The 24,616-nt window shown below is 47.1% G+C and overlaps 1 protein-coding gene across 1 annotated transcript in view; it reads right to left on the bottom strand.

Moving 5' to 3' along the window:
• Positions 1-24,616, bottom strand: part of PTPRM (protein tyrosine phosphatase receptor type M) — a 1,525,420-nt gene that overhangs the window by 594,287 nt on the left and 906,517 nt on the right. The window contains exons 12-13 of the mRNA XM_086967355.1: positions 15,295-15,568; positions 14,249-14,285 (exon numbers count right to left, since the gene is read on the bottom strand). Of these exons, the coding sequence (XP_086823481.1) occupies positions 14,249-14,285; positions 15,295-15,568 (311 nt within the window). The remainder of the gene's footprint in view (positions 1-14,248; positions 14,286-15,294; positions 15,569-24,616) is intronic.

Genomic DNA, 24,616 nt, shown 5'->3' with positions numbered 1-24,616 from the left:
ACGACATCACTCCATCCCAAGACCTCTGCGACTCCCTAGCCTCATTCATCCACAACAAAATCGCCGACAAACATAACAGCTTTGAAAACCAGCCCGGAGAGCAGTCCACTCCACCCACCTCCGAACCAAAACCCCCCTCTAACAACCTTTGCGCCTGGAACCCAATCACCACTGAAGACACCATCCACCTGATGAACTCCATCCACTCAGGATCGCCAACCGACCCATGTCCCCACCACATTTTCAACAAAGCAGACTCCATCATCGCACCCCATCTCCGAGACGTCATCAACTGCTCCCTCAAATCCGCTACCTTCCCGGAAAGCTGGAAACATGCCGAACTCAGCGCCCTTCTGAAGAAACCCACAGCAGACCCCACTGAACTTAAGAACTACCGCACCATCTCGCTCCTCCCATTCCCTGCCAAAGTTATTGAGAAAGCCGCCAACAGTCAGCTGGCCGCCTTCCTCGAATCCAACAAATCCCTCGACCCCTCACAGTCCAGCTTCCGAGCCAAACAGCACCAAAACCGCCCTCATCGCAGCAACAGACAACATTCGAACACTACTGGACAACGGAGAAACAGTTGCCCTCATCCTACTTGACCTCTCCGCAGCCTTCGACACAGTCTGTCATAGCACCCTCATACAACGCCTCAACAACGTCGGAGTACAAGGAAAAGCATTGGACTGGATCATATCGTTCCTCGCCGGAAGAACCCAGAGAGTCCGCCTCCCCCCTTTCAGATCGGAGCCCACTGAAGTCATCTGCGGCGTACCACAAGGATCTTCACTCAGTCCCACCCTCTTCAACGTATACATGAGGCCCCTCGCATCCATCGCGCGCCAACACAACCTCAACATCATCTCCTACGCAGACGACACCCAGCTGATCCTCTCCCTCACCAAAGACCCAAACACCGCCAAAACCAACTTACACGAAGGAATGAAAGATGTAGCCGAGTGGATGAAGAACAGCCGTTTAAAACTGAACTCGGACAAAACGGAAGTCCTAATCTTAGGCTCATCCCCCTCTGCTTGGGACGACTCATGGTGGCCACCGGCCCTGGGAACGGCACCCATACCATCGGACCACGCACGTAACCTGGGCTTCATCCTGGACTCCTCCCTCTCGATGACCAGACAAGTCTACGCCGTCTCATCATCATGCTTCAACATCCTACGCATGCTCAAAAAAATATTCCGTTGGATCACCACCGAAAAACGGTCACCCACGCACTGGTCAGTAGCCGACGATTACGGAAACACCCTTTACGCCGGAACCACAGCCAAACTACAGAAAAAACTCCAACGCATCCAAAACGCCTCAGCCAGACTCATACTAGACATCCCTCTCCAAGCTCACATTTCCGGTCACCTGAAAGACCTCCACTGGCTCCCCGTCAACAAGAGGATAACGTTCCGACTCCTCACCCACGTACACAAAGCCCTCTACAACCTAGGACCCGAATGCCTCAACAGGCGCCTGTCCTTTTACACCCCCACCCGCCAACTACGATCGTCCAATTAAGCCCTCGCCACAATTCCACGCATCCATAGATCCACCATGGGGGGAAGATCCTTCTCCTACTTAGAGGCCAAAACCTGGAATTCTCTCCCCACCCACCTCCGCCTTACACAGAACCACCTCTCCTTCAGAAAGCAACTTAAAACTTGGATATTCGATAAGTAAAGTACCCCCCCTCCCACAAGCGCCTTGAGACCCTCTGGGTGAGTAGTGCGCTATACAAATTTTTGAACTTGAACTGGTGTATTCCACCCCTATCCACTGACCCCCCGCTAGCCAACATACTAACTCTTGCTAGCCTATATGCTTTCGATTATGGAATCTGGCCCAGTTGGGTTTGCATGCTATATGATGTTGACAGTGCTTGCTGCAGTTATAAATCAATAAAAAGATTTAATCCATAAAATAATTTTAAAGTCACGTTAGCCTGACTGTCAAGTGCTCTACCGAAAATGGCAATTGTGAATAGCTTTTGTAAAGGGTTTCATTCAACACATTTCTAAACGCCGTAAATAACATTCTACATTTACCCAACATAATGGCACTCAATTTATCGACCTCAGAAAAGATGATCGGCTTAGGGAGTACTTGTCAGCTTTAAAGGTGTCCCAACAGATGTGAACAGCGAGAGCTTAACTGGCTAAGTCATCGGTGGCTCGGAGACCACTATTAACTGTGTCACAAAATGCTACACCTGGTGAAGTTAACTATGCTTTATGTTAAATATGGAGCGATTTGAGAACGACTTGAATTGAAGAAGTGATTGGAGAAGTGTGACTCAATGATTAGAGCAGCAGACCCTGATGCAGAGGTCTAGCCCGGGACCAGGGTTCAATTCCCCGCCTCGGCGGGTCTTGGGCTCAAAATTCCACGGACCTGATAATTCTCGCCTCGGTGCCTATTCCAATCATGGAGTCCCACTCTGCAACTCTGGGCAATAGCTAGCTTAATTTCCACAACGGCCCCCACAACGCTAAGGATGCCTGGCCTCCACCTTGGGGGTGCCCAGGAGTGGACGCCTCACAGGGAAAGCCAGGATGGGTTCCACAGAGGTATTCGTACAAGCGCCTTGAGACCCTTGCGGGTTAGTAGTGCGCTATACAAGTATCAATTTACAATTTACAATTTAACTGGTGAAGCTTCCGCATTAAGTTTGGCATATTATGGTTTAGCTAGGGTTACAAGTGGAGTGCTTTTAAAAGGACTTGCATGCAGACTCCCCCCATGTCTTCCAGTTGTAAAGATGGGCCTGTCAGAGCCGCGTGGAAGGACTATGTAAGAGGTCCTGGTGAGATTGTTTGACTGAGTACCATATATTCACAGAGGAGCTGAATCATGGCATGTGTATGGCAAAGCCTGTGTGAAGAGCACAAATCAGTGTGTTCCACGTCGTGCATATGAGAGCCGGCTGCTCAATGTCAGAGCAAGTGAAAAGACAGGACTTTTCTTCAGATACCCACATCTCACTGTCGGCGTTTTACTCTTTATAATGCAGCGGTAGAGTCATAAAATTGAGGCATTCTGGCATCACCTCAACTCAGCTTTTAAGAGTTTCCGTAAACACTCATTAGAAGAAGTCATAGTATCTTCTAAGTGCGTCAGTTCTGTTTGTAAGGGAGGAAGGGTCACACATGCACTGCTTGGGGGCCTATACACTCGGGACAACAAATAATACACGACAGACCACCAGCTCAGTCTCTTGGACCGGAAGCCACGAGCGACCTCCGGACTTTTATTTATATCCTTCTGGCCACGCCTGGCCAGAAGGTGCTACAATGTGTGGAGGTGTTTCCGGGTCTCAGCCGAGACCCGCGAAACACTGGAGCGCTACATCCCTTCCCAAGTTGGTAAACGTTCAGGGATCTTTGCACACAGTCACCATGCGAAATCGGCCAGCCTTTGACTCGGTCGAGGATTCGGCTGTAAGTTGTGATGACCTTGACCTCGACCCGATGCCGGTTCAGTTTCTCTCATTGCTGGGGAAAATGGCGCGCCCTCCGGCACACCATCCACGTCTGGATTCTCAGTGGTGTCGACTTGGTGCATCTCTTCCGTGTTTAATCTGGTGCCAGCCCCAGTAGATGTTTCTTCCGAAGGGATACGTTTGAACCACGATATGTTCCTGGTGACTTCTTCTCCATTTCTGTGGACAGTCACCGCAGTGCCTTTGGTCGCTTTAATTGTCCATGGCTCAGGTTCATATGGGGTCCGGAACTTTCCGTCCGGTCTTCGTGTTCGTATCAACACGGCGTCCCCGAGCTCTAGCTGCCTCTCTTTTGCTCTCCTCCGCTGGCTTGCCTTGGTATTGGTCTTCTTTCGCCTTTCCTGGGTGGCCGCTAGCACATATGGTTGAGGTGCCCAGTCATCTGCCATTGGCAGTAGATCTCGCTGAGGTCCTGCAAACATCAACGCCCACGGTGATCTTTGCGTGGTGCTGTGTGGAGTGCTTCGGTATTCTCTTAGGAAGTGCTGGAGTGCTTTTTCCGGGTTCTCCCCTTCGGCCATGGCAATTCTCAGTGTTTTGTTGACAGTCCTCATAAATCTCTTGGCTTCCCCATTTGCCTGTGGCCATTGCGGTGTGATCCACCGATGCGTGATTCCCAGGCTGTGCAGGAACTCTCTGAATTCACCACCTTGGAATGGTGGTCCATTGTCCGTTTTAATCAACTGGGGAATTCCGAACATCGCAAATACTTTGCTGAGTATAGGTTGTATATTTGTGAAACTGGTAGAGGGGGCTACCTCCACTACGGGATATTTGGTATAGCTGTCTACCAAAACCAATGTCACTCTCCCATCTGGGAAGCTGCCAAAATCCAGGCTGAGCCAGGTCCATGGGTCCTCGGTGATGATGGGTGCCGGCGCTTCCGGGGGGCTAGTGAGCTGGCATGCTCGGCAGTTTCGGACTATCATGTGAACCTTCTCCTCCATGTTGGGGAACCATACTTTTTCCCTCATCCGCGCTTTCATTCTCCTCGTCCCCTGATGTCCTTCATGAGCTAACGCCGTCGCTTGATCTTGCAGGCTGGCCGGGATCACCACTCGCGACCCTCGCAGTATTAGTCCATTTCCGGCACGACTGAACTCATTGTGTGTCTTCCAAAACTGTAATAGCCTTGTGCGGTCCGCGTCATTCCAGCCGCTGACATTGAGCAGGAAATTCTCCCAAGACCCCGCCTCTATGGCGTCCTTCACCCTCCTTAATACTGCATCGTTGTCATTGGGCCACGATAACATCTGCTGATAATACCTGAGGGCAGGACAGTTGGGAAACCATGTCCACGAACTCCTCCAATGACACCTCCTGCTCCATCCCGGCATCTGAGTCACTAGGGGGATGTCTAGACAGGAAATCCGCCAGGTTTTTCGCTCCGGGTCTGTAGACAAGGTCCATTTGGTAGTGTTGGACTTGGATGGCCCACCTCTCAATCCGCGGCGGGGGATGCGGAGCTGTGCCCTTGAACAGTGGCACTAGTGGCTGATGATCCGTGATCATACGGAACGGATGGCCTGTTATGTAAAAATGGAAGTGATTACAGGCCCACTTCACCGCTAATGCCTCCCTCTCAATCTGGGAGTATCTGGCCTCTGTGGCAGTAAGGGCTTTACTTGCAAACGCCAAAGGCACCCACACTCCTGGTTTTGCCTCCTGGGTCAGGAGTGCCCCTAGGCCCACCGGACTAGCGTCCATCAGTATCTCAGTCTGTCTCGAGGTGTCAAAATAAACCATTGTCGTGCTGTCTAGCAATGCTGTCTTCACCTTGTCAAACGCCTCCGCTTCCACCTGGAACCACTGCCAAGGACTTTCTTTCTTCGTTAGGTTCCTCAGGGGTTCTGCTATGGTTGCCAATTGGGGTATGAACCATGCACAGTACTGTGCCATCCCCATAAAGCTTCGCACCTCCGACCCCGTAGTCGGGGCTGGAGCACCCTTGATGGCCGACGACTTACGGGGATCTACTCTGACCCCTTCTGAGTCAAACACGTACCCGAAGAATTCTATTGTCTGTTTGAAGAACTGGCATTTCTCTCTATGGAGTGTGACTCCAAACTCTGCCAACCTCCTTAGTGTTGCTTTAAGTCTTCGGTGATGCTCCTCACTAGTCTTTGCGTGGATCAATATGTCATCGCTGACATTTAGTACTCCAGGCAGTCCTGATAAGATCTCTTTAATTGTGTTCTGGAAAATTTCTGCGGCGGACGTTATTCCGAAATTCAGTCTCTTATATCTCCGTAAACCTAGGTGCGTGGAGAATGTCGTTATATAGCGGCTCTCCTCGGCCAACTTCATCTGATGGTAACCTGCATTTAAGTCCAGTTTGGAGAACCACTGGGCTCCATTCAGGTATGTTAAAATATCATTGACCGTGGGCGTGAGATGTCTCTCCCTCTTGATCGCCTTATTGGGCATCCTCATGTCAATACATATTCGTATTTGGCCTGGCTGCTTGGGCTTCTTGGCAATCACCATCGGGGATACCCATGGCGTCGGCCCTGTCACCTTTTCTATCACACCTTGCTCCTCTAGTTTCCGTAACTCCTGCTCAACTGCTGACCGAAGGTGAAATGGAATCCGCCGATGTCTCAGCGCGACAGGCTGGATTGCTTTGTCGATATGTAGTTTGACTGGCGGCCTTCTGATGGTCCCTAGCCCTTGGAACAGTGACGGGAACATTTGTAGGAGCTCTTCTGTGTGAAGCGCCTTGACTGCATTAGCAAACGCTATTAGCTTAAGGTCCTCAGCCGTGTGACTTCCAATCAGCAGGTCTGCCTCTCTATCGATAACGTGATAGTTAGTTCCTGATCTTCTGCTCTCACTTGCACCGTCATTTTTCCACGCAGCGGCAAGGGTGTTTTGCTACCATACGTTAGGATTCGAGCCTTCGATGGTACTAGTTGTGGCCTCGGTTGCAATGCCTTGTAATGCTGAATGCCCATTACATTGATTGTGGCTCCTGTGTCTATAACCCCAGTTACCGTGGATCCATCTATTTGAATCTGACATTTCGGCTGCGGTCTCCGTCTCCTCTTGAGCTCGCTTACAAACGAGACATAATAGCATTCATCTTCATCGTCCGTTGATGAATCATCCAACCTCTGTGGGTGTCGGCTCTGTGTCCTCGCTCCTTTCGTATGGTGCGTTTCTTCCAGGTTCAGCTGTCTGATCGCTCTCGTGGGTATTTTCCTTCCTGCTGCCCCTTGTCCTAGACCACTTCCTCGGGAGTTGCTTCTGCAGACGCTGGCGAAATGGTTTAATCCTCAGCACTTGGCACATGCCTTGCCACGCGCTGGGCAGCCATCTTGGTTGTGCTCCTCATACCCGCAGTTACCACATGGCGTGCGGCGTGGCGTCCTGGTCGGCCATCTTACTCTTCCTCCTCGGCTGCCGCTCCGCACAGCGTCCACCTTTCTGTCTTGACGGTGACTTCGGGACTCGTTGTTGGGTTCATAGCCGCTTCCATTGCTGTGGCTCTTGCATCAGACAGTTCATGGGACCTGGCTAACATGAGTATTTCATCTAACGTTATCTTTGGCTGCCTCAATATTAGTGTCCTGAGATGTTTGTTCTTGCAGCCCTGAATTAATTGCGCCGTTACCTCTTTTGTCTGATCGTCATCCGGACATGTGCTGATCAGCTCCCTCAACCGCGCATGGAAAGCGTCCATGGTTTCACCTTCCCTTTGCCGTGACTGTCGAAACTTGAACCGCTCACAGTGGGGATTTAGTTGGGGGTCAAAGTGCGCATTTAACGCTTCTACGGCTGCATCATAGTCCGTTGCCACCCCGGTGTCAGGTAAGTGCGTGAACAGCTTGTATAGCTCATTCCCACCAAAATGCAACAACAACGATCTTTTCACCTCGTTGTCCTTTTCCCTGGTGGAGGTGAAGTAATTGTTCAACCTGCTGAGCCCCATTGCCCACCTGGGCGCTGCTGTCCCTGGGTCGATCAGCGCACTGAACGGCGGAATAGGGTTGATTTGTGAGTGTGGAGACTGTTGGACAATGGGCATGGCTGCCGGCCCGGCCGGTCCCACTACTTGTGCTGGGGCTGCCACTTGTTGTGTGCCCCCTTGTGCCGCAGAGCCCTGGACCACCGACATGGTTGTTGTTGTGGCCCTACTTCTATGCAGTGACTTTCTTCTGCTGCTTGCCTTGTGCTCAATTTAACAGTGTCTCTCTATACAGTTCACTTTATCCACCTCTCCGGTTAGGACGTATAGTCTATCTTTTCTTTTTTTATTTTCTTGCAACCTTCCCCAGCTGTTCCGTAGCACGCCGGCTACACACGCTGCCACTGCGCACTCAGGCGCCTCTGTCCCTGGAGCCGCGGCTCACACGCAGCGGGTCGGGCCTCTCCACGTGTCTCCGACCTCGGGGCTGGATTCGCGAGTACAGCGCATGCGCACCGACACTGCTCCACCGCTGGGCCTCCTGCACACTTCGGCGGTCGGCCGCTGCAGCACCCGCATCAACGGGGCAGTCCGCCTGCCGGTCCCACACGTAGCTCAGCTCACGCTGCTTACCGGCCACCGTAGACGACACGGCTGCCACTGCAACAGGTACCGCTGTCCCTCTTCGGCTCCGTGTGCAAACCAGCAGCCGCTCAGACACAACGGCGCCGGTCGTGACACCTCACCACTCCACTCCAGGGGTTCACGAAATGGCGATCGCTCACCACCTTCGTCGCCAGTGTAAGGGAGGAAGGGTCACACATGCACTGCTTGGGGGCCTATACACTCGGGACAACAAATAATACACGACAGACCACCAGCTCAGTCTCTTGGACCGGAAGCCACGAGCGACCTCCGGACTTTTATTTATATCCTTCTGGCCACGCCTGGCCAGAAGGTGCTACAATGTGTGGAGGTGTTTCCGGGTCTCAGCCGAGACCCGCGAAACACTAGAGCGCTACACTGTTCACAAATGTAAGTCTTTATATATTCACAGTCACTGGTTATGACATTTATGCTTTCACCAGCGGGCGAAGTTACTTTAGCTGCAAGTCTTGAGAGTAGAAGAGACAGGCGACCAAAGCTTTAGGGTCATAATTATGTAAATGCATCTAGACATCAAACGTAAACTAAACAAACACGTTATTTGAGGTAATTTTACCGGTTCTGACAGACTGCTTTTTGCCACCTCATTCCAAGACTAATTGTCAACAGGAGACACGGCCTACAAACACATCTACGCAGTTACAATTTCACGCCCCCACCAAATCTCTTCACTGCTGCAGGTAGTCGGCGGCCATCGCTAGTAGTCACAAATGCCCCTGTAGTGATCAGAAACCAGGCAGCAATGGGAGGTCCTGGCTGAACATTGGGCAAACACACTCCTTTAACAAAAATTATATTTTTTATTTACCGGACTATAGTGAGTCTGCGCCAATTTAATCTAACCAGTGCTAAAGTACTGGACTACAAATTATAAACGAAGGTACTGTATATTTAAAAAAAAATCTGCAACAAAGCAGGACCCATCACCACTTAAACAGCTGTGTCCACGTTGTAGTTCATATGTTGAGGTATCAATGCGCAAGTGTAGGTTTATAGCTGTGCCCACTTAATAATCAATAACAAGTCCTATTAAAAAAGAATGTAGGTATCACTGCCCAGCAGTTTAGGTTCCTGTCATTTTGCTGGCAAAGATGGTGGCTTATTCTGTCACACGGATGAGCGACATTTACACCTTAACATCAGACTCAGTTACTTACACTTAAGAAATTATCAACACCAACCATTCCATAAGCCCTCTCAAACTCATCTCTGTTTCGGGTTTCTTGCTCTTAGCCCTTACTAGGTAGGCAGGAATATGTGGATTTCTACGAATCATGATTGGTGGTTTGCACATGTGAATGCTTTTTTCCCCCTTAAACAGAGGTAGCTGTCATCTTCTGACATGTGAACTGAGCCAATAGAACATAAATTAGATGTAAACCCACGCATCATTCGTGGAAGGTTCAGTCATTGCTGAAACCACAAAAATGTCTTCTGGAGAGGCTAGACGGGAGGTGACTAGGACTATATCTCATATGCATCAACATTTATAACATTTGAGACAGAAAAATGGCAAAGCTTGAGGCAGTGTGGTGATAAGGTGCTACAATGCTGCAGCAGGTAGGAAAATAGGCAGAATACAGTGTTATGTTTGTGTATATCGAAATATATATATAGGTATAGGTTCATGACCTGTTCCTGTCATACCCACAGTTTAGATAGAGCACTTTTTTCACCTATAACATTCCCTCCAGTGAAACAATGCTGAACTAAAATGGCTTTGCCTCAATCCCTTGCTCCCTTAGTTAGAATTAGAGTAACCACAAGTCATAAATAGCGGTTTGTGATTTTGCCTTTCTGCCCACTTGTTAAACAAACATTGGCAACACCAATAGGTCTCATCTATGGGCGTGCTATTGGCTTTGGCAGTCTTGTTGAGGTGAACGACAATGATGCCAACAAATGGTAAGCAATGGTAGGGTTCCAAGCTCATTATTGAACACAAGGGTCTTGCAAGTGAGAGTGCATGCTCATGCAGGCTCAACCTTGAAAAGCGATATGAAGCAACCAGCGCTGGCCGCTTCGTATAACTTTTTCACACCATCCCATTGTTCACCTCCACCCAATTGCCATAGCCAATAGCTCACCAACAAGCGAGACCTATTGGCTTTGCCAATGCTTGTTATACAACTGGCGCCCCTGTGGGTGCTCAGAAAGTACCATATGTGGGCAAAAATGGCAGATCCTGCTTAAGAGAATGATTTTCTAAAGACATCCACATCTTATGAATGTGAAAATGTGTCCAGCATTGCAGATTTTCCTGAGTTGGACCTTCAGGGTTATGTGGTGGGGGCATGGGCATACACAGGCAAAGGAAGTGGGCTCTCAGTGGGATGTAATGAACAACGTCTAAGAAATAATAATTGTTCTTGAACAAACCTTCCCAATTGATTCCAGGCCCAATTTGCAGACTTACAATTAGTACTAAAATTAATGATTTCATTTGTGGGATGGAAGGGAAAAAGGACACAAATCATATATTTTCGTGGCACGCTTTTCTTACATCTAAGTTGTATACCAGAGATTTTTGTGAAACCTTCAAAAGTAAAAACGGAAAGAACATGGTAAGCATAAATTTGCTACTCGTAAAGTGTACGTTCTGTGTGAAGCCTGCCTGTAGTGTGTCATTGGTGTCATGTCAGGTTGTGTGTGAACTGGTTGTGTACCTAGCATTCTAAGAAAGATATCACAAGGGCCAGGTTTAGGAAGTGGCTGCATTTTAATGACTAACTCACGTATTCTTGGGTGCTTGTCAAGCAGTTTTTTTCCCAATAGAATGGCAACAGAACCTGTCCACTGTATCAGGGGTGCAAAGTAAAACCGGTCTATTTATAGTGGGCTACTATTTACCCCTTCTCTCTAAAAAAGCATGGGCAATTCAAAATAGTACCTGAATCGCAGGATGAGTGGTGGATGGCCAGCAGAAGGACACTAATCAAACTGACTTAATCTGTACATGTTCCATGCCCCGCTCAAAGAAAAGGAAGTGATGCATGGCAAGCGCTGCATAATTAGAAAGCAGCAAAGAAGAGTGTCAAATCCCTATGAATGTAAGCAATGGCCGTGTTCGAAACCCATTAATAAACACAAGAGTCTCGTAAGCAAGAGAGCATGCACGACCTAAAAATGACCATGGGTTTAAAATATTTCTCACCACATTTTAATATTTGGTATAAATACGGTGAGGAAAAAAAAGCACTCTCCCTCGTATTGAAAACACTGACTTCAGTTTAAGCCTTTCCAAGTAATATGTTTTTGTAGTAAAAAGGTAAACAGTAATGCAGCTATACAAAGTTTGAATATATGCTTCCAGAGAAACATCTTAATTCCAAATTGTTCCAATTTTTCTGCAAATTTTATAAGTGAGATGCTTATTTTAATGAGAAGACAACGATGACATTGTTTTCATGAGTTAACTTCGGAGGGGCATGATTTTTTGTTGGCTGCAATCTAAAGCAGTCTTGTGCCATGTTTGTTCAAAAAAAATATTTTTAAAATGTAGAAAACTTAAAACCGTCACCTCACAATTTGCTGCTATTTTGATTTATAGGTAAAAGGTTCCTTCTGCCACAGATTTTTCACGTGCAAGCTCTTATAAAACATGGTGTTAAGAGAAGACTTGTTCGAGATAAGCATTTAAACAGGCAGAGGAAGCCTGGCCATGTTGTATGTTAAATAATGCAATGTATGTATATAATCTGGAAAAAAAACAGTTGTACCTTTTGAAAAATGTCATTTACCCAAACTTATAAAAGTGTTGTTGCACAAAAAAAGAGCTAAACGTTGATACTACCTATACCATATACTGGGAATTAAAACTTTACATTTTTAATCTAGGGAGGTCCCAGCATTGTGCAATATACCACATAATATCATCTATTAGGTCGACTTAGAAAGTTTACGCTACAGTAAGAAGAGTAATTTAGCACTGTACTATTTTTAAAGGTCTGTGTTAATTTATAAACATATGTCCTAAAATGTAGGTTTTGGCTTGTTTATATAATTTAACATTGACGTAATCAAATGAAGTATTGATTTTCTGTGTATCTCTATGTTGGATTCTGAAATGATCCTCCCCTGAAGACTCTCTATCACACTGAGTAGTAGGCAGCCTTGGCTGTCAAGTAGCTAAGTGATCACAGTTCTTCAAATGCAAAAGAGATGGGCACCCTCTTTTTTGAAGATCGGAATTACTGTAACACCTCTCAATTCAACTGTTGAAGGTTTAGGGACTCAACCGTTGAGGTGACTCAAAGTTCCAAAGCAGTGAGGTGCAGAGAGAAGCACATTAAGAGTGGTGCCTGGCAAGCTCTGTCAAAGATCTTAAGGTGTAAATACAACACAACTTTGTAGGTCTTGTGGGTCCTATACCTTTTTGTCAATCTTAAGTATTTCTTTATCAATAAATACATCTGTAAATCAATGGCAAGTCTCACTTCCACTTGACAGGAAGTTGGGGATTGTTCTCCTTTATCAACTGCTCTAGCGACAACGTGCTTTAAGTTAGTTCTTGTGTTTGATCCAGTTTTGCCCTTCAAGTTTGAAGTTATGTATTATTTCCTCAAACTCTGAAATCATACCCTTCAATTTAAACCTTGGCAAGATTTTTCAAGTACAAATATCGCGCTACTTATTATTCACAGAAGGTGGCTCCTAATCACACAAATATATTGAAAAAACAGTGAATATAATTTCATGCATTTAATTGCCCTTGTGTTCATGATCTAAATCGGTCCCAGGCTTTCCTGGAAAGGGAACAATTCTTATTAACTTAGCATATGAATGGCTTAGTGTAGAAATATATTGCAAAAGAAAAAATATTTACATTCCAATTTGTGCATAAGTGACTCAGTTAAGAGTTCATGTTTCAGCCTTTCTGAGTGAGTCAGAGGTTCTCATCAGGATAAAGGAGGGTTTGGTCAATCTTGCTTCCTTGCTTTTTAAGTTTAATGTGATGATTCATGAACTGGCCTAATGTGAAAGATGTAGCAATACATGTCAGCCACGGGGGTAAGTGTTTGAGAAATGGGCAGGAAAAATATGTTGGCCCAAGTAAAGACTCGCTGCAAATACTCGCTTTGCAGAACCAGGTATGCAGTCCTTGCTTATCTCCTGGAGTAACTAAGGTCCTTTGCATCTGCTTTTATATGAATGCAGATTATAAGGCTTGTTCTCCTGAGTTATTTTTTACTGCAATTTCCACAGCTTAGTCCTGTTGCTTATTTGCCTTTTTTTATCAACAACTTAGTATTATCTGAGGGTGCAGGTATTTTCTGAACCTCAGTGCCTTATATACAGTTTCACTTTAGCCCTATTCTTCAATATGGACTGCTCTTCTTCTGAGGTTGTGTGACAATAACTGTTAAATGCCTTAGTTTGTTCCATATTCCAAAGAGCATACAAAACATAATTTTTAGGAGTCTGCCACTCCTCTGCACTGTATTTCCAATTGTCTCTGCAATCCTCTTCTCATGGTTCTTGGACCGTATGTTTCTTCTCTCTAGCGTTGTTCTCTGAAGGCTTTAATCAGTTTATGACCAGCCTTCGGGTCCTAGTCCACTCAATCCTACCGGTTTCATTAGGGTCCGGTCCAACCCACTGGAGACTTAAGCTCCAATCCTGTCTTTACTTACCTAGGCTATGGGACCATCAGGTACGTTAAACCCCCTCCTCCCAAAATCCTTTTTCTCTGCAGAGCGCACATTTTCTTGTCCAGAGGTCGGCGGGGAGGGGTCCAGGCAAAGTTGTGCTCACCAACTGATGGGATGTCATAAGTAATGCTGCAACAGTGCCTCTTAGTCGTTTTTCAGAGTCTTGTTCCTCCAGCTTAGAATATATTAGCCAGTTCTTTACATATTCTCAAATAAACCACATTGGTATGGTGAGCATACAAGAAAGGGTCCTATGCGCTTCTGATACTCACAACCATCTTACGGTTTGCCTAATGTAGGTATCACTCACGCAAGATTTCTTCTCAAAGTGTTGATTAATTAAAAAAAAACAGTATACAGTACATTTTAACTATTTGTAAAAATTATAGATCAGCTTTTTAATTGTAAAAAATAAGAGGGTAAATGCTTTGCAAAGAATACTACACTTTAATTATGACTACATAAATAAAATTACTATAATATTAAATAAGTTGGACTGTTAACATACTGTACCTTTTGTGGCAATCCTGACACAGTCAATTTTGATTTCCTGTTTAAAACAAAGAACAACATATTGTTGGTGTGTTATCTAAAACAGAAACATGTACCACAAATAATATTTTATCAGTAACTCGATTTAGTTTTCAGCAGAAGTGTCTGGCAAATATATTTAAGGGCGCATGCCCATCTATTAGCAGTGAACGTCCAAACCGTAGCAGCCTCCTGGTGTTTCAGTTAATCCTGTCGTTAAGGACAAGTGCCGAAAATGTAAACCCCAATATACGAAATTCAAGCATGCAAATTACCTCGTGATCAAACGTTAAGTGAAAAATATTGGATAATACGAGGTTCTCAGGGTTTTTTTCGTTACATTTCAGCTAGACGTGGTTTGTTAATCAAAGGGCAAAATATTAATCAAAGGGCAAACAATAATCTAAAAAACCAAAGCAGACAAAGTATTTGCCATGTAAAAGTGAGAGCAGTGTTGACACAGCAGAAACATTCCTAAGTGGGGAAGAGATAGCCAACAAACCAGGCCAACACTGCTCAAGAAATATTTTCAGGAAAAGCCAACCCCAGGAAGGCTGAAGAATATGAAATAAAATCCTGCTGTCTGAAAAGCAGGCTGGACAATCTTTTCATAGTTCCTATTACAGCGCAACGACAAACTCAACCTGAAGAGCTAAAAGCCAAACTCTAAAAAGAATGGGTAAAAGTAATCACTAGAGCAGAGCCGGGGAGGCTTCTGCAAGCCCCACTAATAAGACACCGTGTCTTCGTACTCGCGAAGATGTGCAGACAGAACACATCTCCTAATGAAACAACATTTCCCAGTCTTCTGCACGCCCTGCAACCTGATGCTTCAGAAAACAACTTGTCAGGGATAATGATTCCTCTCGGGTAGACACCATGTTCTCTCAGTCCAGTAAGTAACCAGGCCTGACAGTTTTTAGGGACTTCTTGTTAGCTTGCCAGTTAAGGAAAACAGGTGACCTGGGCCGCAGTACACAGGATTCTAATGTAATCATCCGCGCGCGAGCGCCGGTCAGGAGACTCACCCCGTTGGCTCTGCTCGAGGCTTGGAAGTAAACGCTGTAGCTCTTGTGCGGCAGCAGTGGGCTGTTCCAGTAGCCCCTGTAGGTGCGGTTGTCGCCGATGCTGAAGGGCTGGGGGATGAGTAGTTCCCTGGCCGGGAACTCGGCCGCGAAGTAGTAGGGGGAGTTCAGAATCGACGCGTTCTGGAAATGAATAGGCACCGGGTAACACTTCAGTATCTCCGTTGTCTTCTTGATCCTGCGGGGGCGCTCCTCCTCCACCACAATTTGGTACACACTAAAGCAACAAAAAAAAGTGAAAATATCGGGTTTATTCGAAAGTACACATAACAGGAAACTTAATCTAAAAATGGCTATAAGAACAAATGATGATTCTTACTTGAGTAGGGTGACCAGATTGTCAAAACAACAAGCATTTACAATGCAATGGTCTCGGCATTCTTAAAGTTAGAGCTATTGGCATTGCTCATGACATTATTTGTATTTATGTTTTTGTTTTTAAAACATAAATAAATGGCATTGTCATTTACAATGCCAATAGCAGGGCAGGAGAGCAAGTACAATGTACAAGGGGGCAGGACAGCAAGCATAAGCAACGAGGGGGCAGGACAGCAAGCACAAGCAACAAGGGGGCAGGAGAGCAAGCACAAGCAACGAGGGGGGGGGGCAGGACAGCAAGCACAAGCGACGAGGGGCAGGGGAGCAAGCACACCGAACAAGGGGGCAAAATAATAATATGTTCAAATCCTTGTAGTCCTTCAATACTTTTATTTAAACATTAGGAAGTGTCCTCAAAATGGCCCCAGCTATAGCAAAACCACCATCCACAACCATAACTTGTTCCTTGCTGACAGGGTCCAGAGCAATATGCAAATTCTTTCGATCCCCCACCCAAGTAGAAACAGGCCTTTGTAGTGACGTTCAACTTTTTATAAGCACATCTGCTTTAAGCACAAATTTAAACCATCTATATTCTAACATATCAATCCTCTCTCCGCTATGCCCCTCCGGATGGATATCAGTTGCAAATGACGCATTTCTAACTTCGTCTACAAATTTGTTCTTCCAAACAGCCTTGTTGACAATTGAATAACGGGGTCAAAATTAGCCAATTTCTATAAGCTAACCCAACCAATATTAATTCAGTGCTCAGGCTTGTTTTTTACCGCACTGGAACTCGCATTCCTTTATGTTAAAGTCCAAATTGCCTTTCACTTTCCTGACATGACATTCTTCTTCATGTCACTACCAAGCACAACCAACGAGAGGGGGGGCAGGACAGCAAGCACAAGCAACGAGGGGCAGGACAGCAAGCACAAGCAAAGAGGGGGCAGGACAGCAAGCACAAGCAACGAGGGGGGGGGTAGGACAGCAAGCACAACCAACGAGGGGGGGGGGCAGGACAGCAAGCACAACCAATGAGGGGGTGGAAGGACAGCAAGCACAAGCAACGAGGGGGGGGGGCAGGACAGCAAGCACAAGCAACGAGGGGGCAGGGGAGCAAACACACGCAACGAGGGGGCATGACAGCAAGCACAAGCAACAAGGGGGATGGACAGCAAGAACAAGCAACGAGGGGCCACGACAGCAAACACAAGCAACGAGGGGGCAGGACAGCAAGCACAAGCAACGAGGGGGGCAGGACAGCAAGCACAAGCAATGACGGGGGCAGGGGAGCAAGCACAAGCAAGGAGAGGGCAGGGGAGCAAGCACAAGCAACGAGGAGGCAGGGGAGCAAGCACAAGCAACGAGGGGGCAGGGGAGCAAACACAAACAACGAGGGTACAGGACAGGACAGCAAGCACAAGCAACAAGGGGGGGGGCAGGACAGCAAGCACAACCAACAAGGGTGGACAGGACAGCAAGCACAACGAGGGTGGGCGGAAAGCAAGCACAACGAGAGGGGGGGGGCGGAAAGCATGAGGGAACAGACGCTCAAAAACTTACCGGCTCACGGGGGGAGTCTCTGTCTCTTGCGTGGCCGGTCAGACAACGCCATGACACCACCATCTTTCTCCGAGGCGAAGCAGAAATGCCTCGGAGAAAGCATTGTCATTTTCGGATTCGGGGGCGTGGTTCTTTCTCTCCTCTTCCCATTGGCTGGAAGGTAAAATTCCAGCCAATGGGAAGAGGAGAGAAAGGAAACAGAAAGAAAGTCAAAAACACCCCCCGAATCCCCTCTCCTCCGTGGCTGGCCTCTGATAAGGATGCCAGCCAATGGAGAAGAGGGGCGGGTTCAAGTAATCTCGGCTGCGCGACATTGCTGCGCAGTGTACGCTAGTCCGAGACCTAAAAACCGGGACAACCATCGACATAGAAATAAGACTAAATGTGGACACTGCACAGACCAGTGTCAACATTTATTTGTTTTTGTAATAAGTGTCGCCGGGACAGTCATGGAAAACCCGGGACTGTGCAGGCAAATGCGGGACATCTGATCACCCTTTACTTAAGAGTCCTACTAAGAAATACAGTGGAACAGCAATACACTAGAGCTATTGCTCAGAACACAGCAGATGTAGATACTATGTTTCATTGAAGCGGCATACAAACGTGTCAGTTCACAAAAAGACTCCAACGTTTTTCTTTCTATTAAATACAAAAATTAAAAATGAGCCTTGTAATATTATAACGACTGGCTATGACTGGACAAAGTTTTAAAAGGTCACCCATTGGTGTGTCCTTCTGCCATCTGCTTCTGCAAAGGACTGCACCTGCCACCTCAGGAGTCCATCTGTCTATCTGTGTCGTTCTAAGTGTGTTCCACAGGTGAGATTTTGGATGTCATGTGTGAGAGGATGTTTTGTAATGGTCAAAGCTGCAGACTTTTGGCTCTGGGGTACCAGGTTTGAGTGTCTGCGTCAATTCAACACCCTTTGATTCTGGGCATATCAATTACTCTCCCTGTGCCTTCCAAAAATGAATGTGTCGTCGTGTGATGTAACTGAAGTTCACGTAAAATGCTCCAATACCTTCGGGTCGAGTTCGCACTATATAAATCTGAATACAAAAAAAGCCAGAGATATGTTGCAGTTGTGTCATCTCGATGTTGATGCGGCAGCACTGCGTGCATGTTTTCCAGAACGCTGTATTCAACAGAGGAGGTGCTGCATTTCCATGCACTGCTGTAGGTAGCACTGTTGTGGTGCATCCTAAACAGGAAAAGCTGAGTTCTGTCTGTCAGGGCCAGAGTGGTGCTGCTGTCACACTGTTTGGATGGTGTTGCTGTAGGAAGTTGTAAGTTGTATTAGACAGTATGAGTCACCATTACATTCTTATGACGGTGAGCTCCCTGAAGACTGTGCACTAAGAGTTTAGTTCAGAAAGGTAGCTAAGTTTGGATGGATGGAGTGAAGTTAAAGCTTATGAGTTGAGTTATCATAGCTACACCTGTGGATAGTTTTTTTTTTTGGGAAGTTTTATCTAGCACAAACTTGACCTGAAGGTATCAGAGTATCATGAGCACAAGTTGCATTACAGATGGATATTCATTTTGGTAGGCACGAGGAGATTAAGTAATTTGCCCAGAATCACAGGATGTTGAGCGTCTCTGCTGAGACTCAAACCCGGGCCCCCAGTTCGAGGTTGACCGTTCTAGTCGTGTCTAAGGACACATCCTCTCCCCTAAAGTTAGGAGTTACTCGCATTATGGGACCCTTCACAGGATGGAGATCAACACTTAGGTCATTTTAAGAGAAGAAGCGATGCCCAGCTGAGAATTACACAGAAGTGAAGATACTGTCATGGAGTCTGCCAAAACTAGACTGGCCAATAAGATCTCATAAAAGATCCACCACACACACGAAATGATGAGCATCTAAAAGAATCCCTTGATTGTGACTTCTAATTAGATTCAGGGAGGGCAGCTGTGAACAATTTTCGGTGCCACAGGCAAAATGAAATTTAGCAGGTTTTGCACTTTCAACCGCTTCCATGAAAGGGCTGTATTTAAAGCTCTGAGCGGCAATTTGATACCCATCCCCAACTACTGGCAGTACCTAAGCCTAGCTGTAGCGTTGGCACCGACATACTGGCGAATGCTGAAAAACTGAGGATGTACAGCACATTTATGACCATCCACGTTCAAGGAGAGATGCTTAATGAAAAAATCTTTGGAGCATTTATGCACTTAAACTGTCTGATCGACCAAGAATTCTACCTACCAATGGTGGAAAATAAGAGTGCAAGAAACCGACTTGGTTAAGGCATGCTCAGTGTGTGTGTGTGTGTTTTTTTTTTTACCGGAATGGAATAATCAAACTTTAATGTTTTTCTTTTTAAACTTTATTTCCCAATTTTTGCATACAGGAATAATATAATCATGGCATTACAGAGTGCATCAGTGGCAGCATAAGCAAAGCATGTACGACAGTTCAATTATAAACATTAATATGTTGACACAGAAGTGTCATGAATCGCCAATATATATTAATGACAAAACAATTGTACATACAGCATTGGTGTGCAGTACTACACGTCAGTGGAACCCACAGACACAGAGACATCTTATGCAACATAGCGACATCAAAGGCATTTGACCAAGAAAGATCAATACTACAGACGTGTACCAGGAATTACAGATCTAGCCAATCCCCATAGGGACAATACCATTTGCAATTTGCGAATGTTGATCGGACCCAGTTCTAGCAATGTAACGAGTAATTCTGGATGTATACAATGCCTTGTAGTATGAAAGAAAGGAGTCACAAATATCCGGGGTGGAAGAAAGCACCAATGGCCAATGAGTTCAGTGATATAAGAGGAGTCGCGAGGGGGGTGAAGAGTTTGAGCCAGTACTCTGCCTGGACGTTCGCCTTCAACGTAACGACGATGAGCGGCAATCTGTTTATTGTGGAACAGTAGTTCACGGTCTGCTGTTTCCCTAAATTCGAGCATCAGTGCGAGACGACAGGCTTCGCCCGCACTGAATGCATTAACCATAAGTTGTTGGTCCAGGGCAGCAATATCGGTTTCAATGCGGTTCAGAGTGGAGCGCAAATCATGAAGTACTCCCGCATGTTTAGTGATACATACGCCTCTGATGTAGGCCTTGAACCCCTCCCAAAAGACCGCCCAGGTGTCTACCGAGCCAGTGTTGATTTCAAAATAGTCCTCAATGGATTGTCGAATCTCCTCTCAAAAACCGGATCTAATAGGGCCTTGCCAGGAAAACGCCACTGTCGTTTGTTACCACCCGGTCTGGGAACATTGAGCTTGAGTATGACCGGAGAATGGTCCAACAGTGTACGGGGAAGAGTAAGCAGCCCACCAAGCCAGCCCGCCACCCCCGTGGAAACTAAGCAATAATATATTCTGTTCCATGTGTTGTGAAACCCTGAATAGTAGGTGAAATCCGGGACTAGTTGATGTAGTTTGTTTTCAATATCTATCAAGGAGAAGTGAATGCATATACCGTGCAGGGCTTGACAGGAGCGGGGTTTGAAAGCAGGGGAAGTGGAAGTGCTGTCTCTGGCCGTATTGAGCAGTAAGTTATAATCGTCCCCCATAATCAACAATCCCGGATCAAGTGCGAGGAGACGCACCAGCAGTTCATGGAAGAAGGCAGGGGAATCTGTATTTGGACCATAAACCCCAATTAAGGAAATCTTGTGTCCCAGAAGGGCACTCGTAACGATCAAAGTGAGACCCTCAACATCCATCCAGGTCTTGTGCAACACAAAGGGGACACGTTTGTGGATTAAATGGCAAACCCTCTCGCATACCGGCTGTAGTAATATCTGTGGAAACCCCAGCTCTTAGCGACGGAGGAAGAGTCCGAGCCAGAGAGGTGTGTCTCCTGCATATACACAATGTCTATGTTGTGCCTAACAATATAATTAATGACATGTCGTCTTTTTTTGGTGTTATTCAGACCCCTAACGTTCCATGACATCAGGGATAACCCAGAAGGACCGGGCTGGTGACCTAGTTTAACCATTGGACATCTGAGTCAACCGAAGCGGAGTTGAGTCGTGATGCACGCAAATCCAATGCCACAAAAAAACAAACCAAGCAATGATTCTAGAAAAAGCAATACAATTGAACAAACATCCCATCACCCAGCCTCTTATAAACCCCCCAAGAGGCAAACCCCAATTTTCCTAGCCAAACATGAGTGCAGTGTACACATTACCAGAACAATAGAAAAAGATTAAGCACTGCACAGAAATAGCATACCAATCAGAGAATTGTTGGTATTCACCATAGGGCGCGGCAACACCATGCCTGTCGGGCATAGAATAATAACATGTCATCAAGCAAATAGGAAATAAATGAAAGCATCCAATACAGCAAGACACAGTGATGAATGCAATAACCAGTCAACCAGTTACAGGTTTAGAAAAAAGGTCAACGCTGTTTTGCAAACCCCCCTGAGACGGGGAGTTCACCCTCAGCATGGAGGCAGCCCCTGAGTTGTTTTTCCTGTATTCCTGGCAAAAGTCCTGCGCCCTCGTGGGGGTATCGAAGATGCGAAACCTGCCATCCACATCGACCCTCAACCTTGCAGGATAAAGCATGCCATACTTGAGGCCCAGGTTTTCTAGGTAGCCTTAACACCGTTGAATTTACGCCTTGCTTCCTGGACCATGAAGGTGAAGTCTGGGAAAAAAGCCAGTTTGCTCCCCTGCCTCTGAACATCACCCATGTCTCTGGCAGACCGGAGAGCAGCATCTCTATCACGAAAGTTCATGAGTCTGGCAATGATAGGACGTGGTGGGAGACCAGGCCGAGGACGAGGCCCCAGTGACCTGTGAGCGTGCTTCACCACAAAGCCTTGGGTGAACGTGTCTATGCCTAACAACTCGGTGAGCAGTTTCTCCATAAAGACGTCCATACGCCCAGTGGCAGTCGACTCTGCAACTCCAATGATGCGAATGTTGTTGCGACGGCTGCGAGCCTCTAAGTCCTCATTTTTGATGGCCACATCCTTGAGGATTTTCTCTACCCTGTCCAGCCGTTTGAGCGAGGCCGACGCGCCATCTTCAATATCCGATACTCTTGCCTCAACCACATCAAGCCTCCGGTCATGCGCCTGAACCTTAGACCCAATCTCCGCCTGCTTTTTGTCAAGGTCATCAAAGAGGCTATCTAGTGATTTGAAACCGGCCCGCATTTCGTTCAGCATGGCCGTTGTAATAGAGGCGGCGTTCTCAGAGTCATTCGAGGCCATGGGCCTGTTAGATGAACTCGGGGGTGATTCTGAAGTAAGACCGGGAGCCTTGTCAAAGTTCAGCTTGCGTTGGTTGGGGTCCTTCTTCCCCATATCGCCTACAGAGGAAGGAAATGTGCTGTTGAGCTGATAAGGCTGCAGCCGAGGGGGAGCCAGAGGGCGGAATGGAGCTAGCTTTACGCCGGAGGATGACTCCGCCAAGGCGTAGGGTAGCAGGATGTGCTTACGGTAAATGGTACTGAGAGGGAGGGGTCCCAGCGTGAGTGTAACAATGAACATACAATTTGTAAAAGAATTTAGAGAAACAATGAATGAATCCGCATTGTTTTTATTCACAATGGGGATGGTATATTCAATATAATGTCAAATGATTACAGATTATAAACGGTTGTACAGTGCCCCAAGAGGAGGAGGAGGTGATTAGGTGAGGATAGTGTGGTAAGGGGAATTGTGACAGTAAAATCAACCAAATATCAAAGGTGCATTTGTATATGAGTTTCAATATACAAAACAAAAGCCCATCGGTTCAAAGCATCAGTCAACATGTATCATGCTTCACAAATTACATTTACCCTTGCTGTGGGGTCTTCATCAGGACAGGGTGCGGGGCAGGCAACCATTCTAGTTAATGCTCATCCTTTTCACAAGATGAGCATTAACTAGAATGGTCGCCTGCCCCGCACCCTGTCCTGATTAAGACCCCACAGCAAGGGTACCACTAATCCCTGCGAACTACTGAGGGTCGAAATGTCGACAATAGCTCCTTGTTTGTCAGCTTCACGCCAATATTTTGACATTAAATGTTATTTGTGAAGCATGATACATCCCCATTGTGAATAAAAACAATGCGGATTCATTCATTGTTTCTCTAAATTCTTTTACAAATTGTATGTGCATTGTTACACTCACGCTGGGACCCCTCCCTCTCAGTACTTATAGAACCCAGGTCCCAGTGACTATGTTTGGGTAAACCCCCCTATATATACACTACGGTAAATGGGTCAGTCGTGGTGTTAGTGGTTGATCGAAAACAGGCAGGCTTGGGCCCGGGAAAAATCGCCCGCATGAAGCAACCGGGCCAATAGTAGGGCCCAGGCATAACGCAGGGGAGGATGCAGGATGGCGACGCTGCAAAGGGACCACGACCCACTCCGAGGCAGGTGTCCTGGTGATTGCAGGCAGAGCTAGGCAATTATATCTTGGTCCGGCCCCCAAGGCGCAGCGGAGTTGATGGGATCCACCCCCACCGAAAGGCAGGCCCCCAGGGTGTGTTGGCAGATGATGATGGTCGCGGGCGTCCAGGGCGGCAGGCAGTCACCAAAAGCATATCTTGAAGGCGGAGTAGAATCGCCGGCAATTATATGTCCCCACGTGGCCCCCAGGACAGGCAGTACCTTCTCATGACGGGTGGTCAGCCATCGGGGGGTGAAGGGGGAGTTCCGCGAGCCCGGTAGGGCCCGGCGCCACCACTGCCGTCAATCTGGACGCGGGGGCCTCCACGCTAGCCCGCCTCGCGCCGCAGCCCAAAATCGAGGCACCGGCGCGGAAGGACCCAAGCGCGCTCCGCAAAGGCTGGGACCAAGCAGGGAGCCGCAGCGGGAGGGGCGGGAGGGAGAGCCCGAAAGAGCAGCAGGGAAGGTGTGCAAGGCAGCACCGGACCCCCACCAAGGCCGCACTCACCACGTCGACGGGCTGCCGGATCTTCCCAGGGAAAGGCTGCAAGGCCGCTAACGCCAGGCAAGTGCGTAGCCGCCCGTGACCCGCAGAGCCCCCAGGCCGCCTCATCGGGTATCCCGGGCAGTTGGCAAGTGTCCGCTGCAGGAAGGATGGCGCTACATCATAGGAAATTAATGTTTATAAAGCCCGACCGGCGGAGCTTCAGGCAGAGGTGGCCATTTTGATCGCTTCCGTGGCCACGCCCCCATCAAACTATGTTAACTTTGGCCTTTATGTCTGTGATAATAAACTAACCTGCACATTTTATGTTTGGCAACTTTATTGAGTATATGCAGTTTCCTGTTTTCTTTAAGTTCATTAGAAAAAGTCAACCAGCTTTAGCATTTTTGTACCATGCTATACAGCCTTTATTTAAGTCATATAAATACTCAAGTTTCAGACTAACCTAGAGTGAGAAGGCAGATGCTTCCTTCCTGT

This window comes from Lissotriton vulgaris, chromosome 4_1 (assembly GCF_964263255.1).
Source record: "Lissotriton vulgaris chromosome 4_1, aLisVul1.2, whole genome shotgun sequence".
In the NCBI taxonomy this organism is placed as follows: Eukaryota; Metazoa; Chordata; class Amphibia; order Caudata; family Salamandridae; genus Lissotriton; species Lissotriton vulgaris.
Note: the sequence above shows the minus strand (reverse complement) of the source record. Positions and strands in the feature narration are given on the sequence as shown.